The sequence below is a fragment of the Monopterus albus genome, unplaced genomic scaffold (assembly GCF_001952655.1).
Source record: "Monopterus albus unplaced genomic scaffold, M_albus_1.0 scaffold139.1, whole genome shotgun sequence".
NCBI classification, from domain to species: domain Eukaryota; kingdom Metazoa; phylum Chordata; class Actinopteri; order Synbranchiformes; family Synbranchidae; genus Monopterus; species Monopterus albus.
This window is the reverse complement of record NW_018128019.1, coordinates 362,861-368,976: the sequence shown is the minus strand read 5'-3', so window position 1 is coordinate 368,976 and position 6,116 is coordinate 362,861. Positions and strand designations below refer to the sequence as shown.

The 6,116-nt window shown below is 39.5% G+C and overlaps 1 protein-coding gene across 1 annotated transcript in view; it reads left to right on the top strand.

The window, feature by feature from the left end:
• The window catches only part of sdk2b (sidekick cell adhesion molecule 2b), a 234,493-nt gene that overhangs the window by 158,214 nt on the left and 70,163 nt on the right, over positions 1–6,116 (top strand). Inside the window, 1 exon segment of the mRNA XM_020613837.1 lies at positions 5,878–6,037. Within this exon segment, the coding sequence (XP_020469493.1) occupies positions 5,878–6,037 (160 nt within the window).

The following is a 6,116-nucleotide window of genomic DNA, read 5'->3' as shown; positions in this document are numbered from 1 at the left end:
GGTCATGACCCAAAGTTCATGACCATAGGTGAGAGTCGGAACGTAGATTGACCAGTAAATCGAGAGCTTCGCCTTACAGCTCAGCCTCTTCTTCACCATGGTTTGTACTTTGAGTTTTTAATTTGGCTCATGTTCCATCTGTTAACATAGAGGAGGCAGGATATATGGCCTGTACTGCAACCTGCCACCAGGGCGTGATCGCTTAGCTTCTGTGAGCTGTCACAGCATCTATTTTGGCTAGTATCTAGTTTGGCCTTGTATGTATTAGCATTCATTTGGGCCACAGAGGTAACCATGACTTTCTCTGAAAGATGATTAACCTGTAGTGTGTGAAAAACCAAGGCTTTTTAAAAAATACTGTTACACTTACTGAATTAATATTTTAGAGGCACAAACTGTGGTTCAGCTAAAAAGGAGAGACAAAGTTAGAATTGTTATATTTTACATGTGAAAGCGCCTGCTGTGCACAGCTTAAAAGGATTTAGATCATTTTGAAAATGGTTAAAAAAAAGGAGCATTATTTGCAGAAACTAGTTCAGAGACGGTGTATTCATACTGAGAAAATGGTTTTGTTTGCACTGCTTACATTTTATACACAATACAGAGGGGTTCAGCGCTATGTGCTACTCTTGTCAGTCCCCAGTCCTCACTGTTTCCCGGTTTAAAGGAACAACAGTTGAAAATAATAATGATAATTATAGATTGTGAGATGAAACATTTTGATTCCATTGTCCACATTTCATTTTCCTTAGCATTGTGTACTGATTGCTTTTATTTCTAGCAGCAAAGCACTTTGAGTGTTTGGCCACCAGTTGCCAATTAAAGCAGCAATAGCATTGTCTTTGGAAGCTTGAAGGCAGAATAACAAGATGTAAACACAGCACTGACAGAATATCACTTTATAAAGTTGTGGGGAATGTGTTTCCAAACAGCTGACTGTTTACACATTCAGCAGACAACATTAGTGTACATTTAGAGATACTATTTCTGGCTACTTGGCAAAAGTAAATCCAGTATTTACTCTTCTTCATCTTTCAGCTGATCCACAGTGTTTCTGGGGGGTCGTCACCACAGCAGGTCACTGTGATCTGTATATGTGATTTGGCACAGGTTTTATGCTGGATACTTTTTCTGGCACAACCCTGTGGTCCTTCTTATCCAGGCATTGGACCAGCATGAAGAGTGTCCTGGCTGAAGAACACTGAACAGCACCTGGGATTCCCAGGTGATACCCCATCCAAGTACTAAGCAGGTTTGACCTTGCTTAGCTTCCAAGATCAGGCAGGACCAGAATGGTGTGGCTACCCCTTTGGTCTTTGCATCTCCTGTGGGAGCTAAATGCAGCTGAATGTTACACTATTTTGAGCAGCTACAGTCACTAACATTGCCAGAATGCCAGTTGGTGCTGCAGGTGCATTTGTGAATTGGCGAGCAGGGTGAGAGTGAACCAGACTGAAAGGATGAATTTTACTTCTCATTCTAACTTAACATTAAAAGAACGACCAGGACTCAAGAGTTTTCGTTTCAGGCAATTTACTTAATGAGCCTGAGTGAGATTAACAGCACTAAAGACAGACAGATATATGAAACATACGTTCTTTCATCACCTTCCTATCTCCCTACTACTTCCTCCTGTACTCTACAGGTGGTACTTATAGTGACAGGAGAAATACTTGACATCCACCTGGTGAATTTAGCCTCTTGTAGTTACCTTTCAGTTGGCTCCAGTCCCCCGAAAACCTCCTTCAGGAAGAGCAGTATAGATAATGGATGGATGGATAGTTACAGAACCTTTCCTGTTGATTCTATAATTATATAGCTCCTTACAGAGGCTACAATGCAGAAATTGTGGCTACATGGATCATTACATACAATAGGAGTAAGGTCGTATTTAAATATGCACATATACTCAGACGTCTCAGCTATTCATGGCACCTGACCAGGGCATACAGTGCCTTGCAAAAGTATTCACACCCCTTGAACTTTTCCACATTTTGTCACGTTACAACCACAAACATAAATGTATTTTATTGGGATTTTGTGTGATAGACCAACACAAAGTATTGCATAATTGTGAAGTGGAAGGTAAATGATACATGGTATTTAAGATTTTTTTACAAATAAAAATCTGAAAAGTGTGGTGTGCGTATGTATTCATCCTCCCTGAGTCAATACTTTTACTGTTCACCACATATCATTTTCTTTCCACTTCACAATTATGCGGTACTTTGTGTTGATCTATCACACAAAATCCCAATAAAATAGATTTATGTTTGTGGTTGTAACGTGACAAAATGTGGAAACGTTCAAGGGGTATGAATACTTTTGCAAGGCACTGTATATCCACCAGTTTTCACATGGAATACGCAGCAAATCTAAGTTCCAACCTAACACAGACAGTAAAGTCACAGGCTGTAAAACCAAAACAATGAGGTGAAAGACACTGAAGAGGATGAGGGACATCACAGTTTGGTTATAATTCTCACTATCAGTTTTATTTGTCTTTTAGTGTAGATTAGTTGTTTTACTGTTATTATTTGACTATTCATCATTTGGTTGATTTATAATCAATTAAATGGTGAATTAGAAAAACAGCAGACACATCAAGTGTTTATATGAATGATCATTAGTCGCAGCTGACGGCCATCATGTCAGCACACGTCCCCAGAGTGTTTCTGTCCTGCTGCTGTGATTCCACTGCTAGATATCACTGATGAGCGCTCATGGCCTTCCAAATGAGAGGAACTGTTGGAGATACTCATCAGTGATTGGTGTTTTCTTTGGCATCACACCTACTATGGGTGAATGAGTCTCTGTGTGTGGGTGATAGCATAGCCATGCTCTCGATCTGCTTCCATACCCCTCTCTCCATCTCACTGGATCTCTGTCTGTCTCTTTGGTCCTCTTCTGGCTCCCCCCCTCATTCTCTTTTATCTCCCCATCGTAGATAAAAGCAAAGCATGAATCGCAAGGGAGCAATTAGTCTCAAATCACTATTGAACATCTCAGTCTCCCTCATTTTTGCAGCCTATCTTCCTCTGTGTCTGGCATAGCATTAACTCATTGCACTTTGGGAGATGCCCAGGCTCTCCAGCTCTAAAGGCACCTCACAGTCTGTTTTACATTTTAGCTCTGTTTAACATCTGTTAAGCTGTCTGTCTGCCTCGCTGCTTTCTCATATATCATTTCCACTTGTTTTTACAGTATATCACTTAACCTGCTACAAGTTTTTATTTTCCTTCTGGCTTGTTGTGTATTCTTATATGCACTGACAGAGACTTGACTTCACAGTGTGACTATTGGATTACCCATGTCTTTGTTTTGTTTTTTATGCTTCTACTGTGTGGAGGCTTATTTTTATGTTTGACTAACTTACAGATTTTAACAGATGGCAGCAGACGGTCACAGTGGCAAAAGGCATGGTTTTGAACTTGAACATGCTAGGTAGTAATGTGAGTTGAATCTGACAGATCAATACTGTGCGGTGCTTTATTGAGTCTCCTCTGTCTTCTCCTATTTGTTATAAATATTTATTCATGCCGGCCAGCCTACGGCTGGCGCCCCACTCTGGTTGTCAGGAGTCAGAGGTCAGACCAAAGTGCTGTTTAAATATATGCATCCAGAAGGTGCTGGAAATTATGAATATTCACCATTAACTTATTTTTATATTTTGTGCACTTTTGAACTGTAAAAGCTACTGTTCATATTTTTGTAATTTCTCTTGATTTTCTTCATTATGTACAGTGTCTTTGTGCGGCGCCTGCCAAACATCCTCACCTCAGATTTCTTTCTTGTATAGGCTTTGTTGTAAATTTGAGAAATTACTTATGCATTCCTCAAAATAACTTTGAATTTCCTTTGTGGGTTTCTAGAATAACATGATTAATCAAGTCTCTTTCATAACTTCATAACGGAGATCGTGCGTGGTTGCAAGTTCATTAGGTACTGTAGCTAAAACTAATACAGTTTACTGTGAATCCTAACTCCATAAAAGTATGTTTAGGTGGGTGTTGATTTAGTTTTATGGTCATTTTAGAGGCTGTAGTTAAACTATATTATATTATACAGAAATGATAGAGGTTTTGAATACGTTTTCCAACATATTTATATTAGTGAGGGTAGATACTGATAAACAAGAATTTCCATACTGTGTAGATCCATGAGAAGTTACTATATGTCACACTATACTAGTAGTGTCAATAATGTACTTCCAAAAACTACCTCTTTGGCCTTTGCATCTCCTGTGGGAGCTAAATGCAGCTGAATGTTACACTATTTTGAGCAGCTACAGTCACTAACATTGCCAGAATGCCAGTTGGTGCTGCAGGTGCCTCCACTCCGTTACACCCTGAAAGAACTGTGGTGGAAGAAGTACCCAGATTGTTCACAAAATATACTTAAAAATAAAAAGTAAAAGTAAAATTACTTATTATGCAGAATAGCACAGTTCACATTAATTCACATTATATAATTGGATTATATTTATTGATGCATTATTGTGAACATTTTGTTTGATTAATCTCATTCTGAAGTTATCAAAATGTAGTGAGTACAAAGTACAATATTTTTCTCTGAAATGTAGTGTAGTCAAAGTATGAAGTAGCGGAAAATGGAAATACTCAATTAAATGATGTACTTACTAACTTTACACTCTGAAAATAAATATATGCTCCAAAGGTCTCAGTAGTAAATTTGAGTGTGAGTGAAACTGAAAAGCTTGTAAATCATATTTGGTCTCTCACCCTACTTTACTTTATCCCCTACTTTCCTCACCAGTCCTTCACTCTTATCGGTCTATCTGCTGGTGGATTTGTCAAGCTGAAACAGAAGAACAAAATATCAGCACCATAGATCATTTCGACACTTTAATTTCAATGCCTGATTATCAGTCAATTTGATAATTATATTATTCAGCCATCCAATTAATGTGCTCTGTATTTACAATAATCATCAAGTAAGCTCTCCATTTTTGCATCATTTATCAAGGCTGAGATATTAGAACCACAAGGGTCCTTGACAGCTGTGAGTGTGTAAGGCTTCTTGATTGAGATATAAAAATCGATATGTGTCTGTTGCCACAATCAGTATGTGCATCACCCTGCAGAGAGGTTCTCGCTGCACGGCTTCAATCCGTTCCTTCACACTCAACAGAGCATGTTCCAGAAACACAGACAGAGCGAAAGACAGGGTGTAACGGAGTGGAGGCAAATGAGTGATGAAAGGATTTCATGCCTCCTCCTCGGCTATACTGCTTTCCTGTCTGCTTGTCTGGCTTGGAGGAAAGTGATGTGCCGTGCCAATGAGTTACTGACACACAAATACTCAGAGCAGGAGATGCAGGACCAATCCTTCATGACTTGGTGCCTCTGCTTCCTCTTACCTGTTACCCAGACATCACTAACACACTAAGGGCAATTCAAGCTCACAATGCAGACAACATTGCCTTGTATAAGAGATTAGGTACAGTAGATCCAAATGGGACACATTTCCAAGTGAAGTGTGGTAGCTTGGTGTTTATGTACCTGTGGTAATCAAATACAGCAGAGACTGCTTTGTCCTACAGTAGGCGGCATCCTAGCATCTGACAATCTACAATCTGTTAGAGTCAGATAGACGTAGGCATAAAAGTAGCCAAATGTTCTTCAGTGGTTTGACTACTCACTGTTTGCTTCTCATCATTGCAGACCTGCTCAGGATGAAAGTTAAGTTCATGTGAAGTAAAATTGTGCTTCTTTTGGTGCTTGTGGGATTTAACAGTCAGGTTTCTTTATTCAAATGCTGTATTTTCTTTTCAGCTTGTTCGGTAGCAAGATGTCTCATTATATATATATTTTTTTTTAAAAACTTCAATTCCAAACTCTGCTCTATACTTCACAGATGATGTGCCTCCCTACTTCAAGACAGAGCCGGTGCGTAGTCAGCTCCATCTGGAACGCAACAGGCTGGTACTCACCTGTATGGCAGAAGGGAGCTGGCCGCTGGAGTTTAAATGGATCCACAACAGCACAGAATTAACGCGCTTTTCACTGGAGTACAGGTGAGGACAAACTGAATAAAGCTGATTATTCTGAACTGCAGTTCAGTAGTTAACTGCAGTCTGGCTTTATTACAGCAGG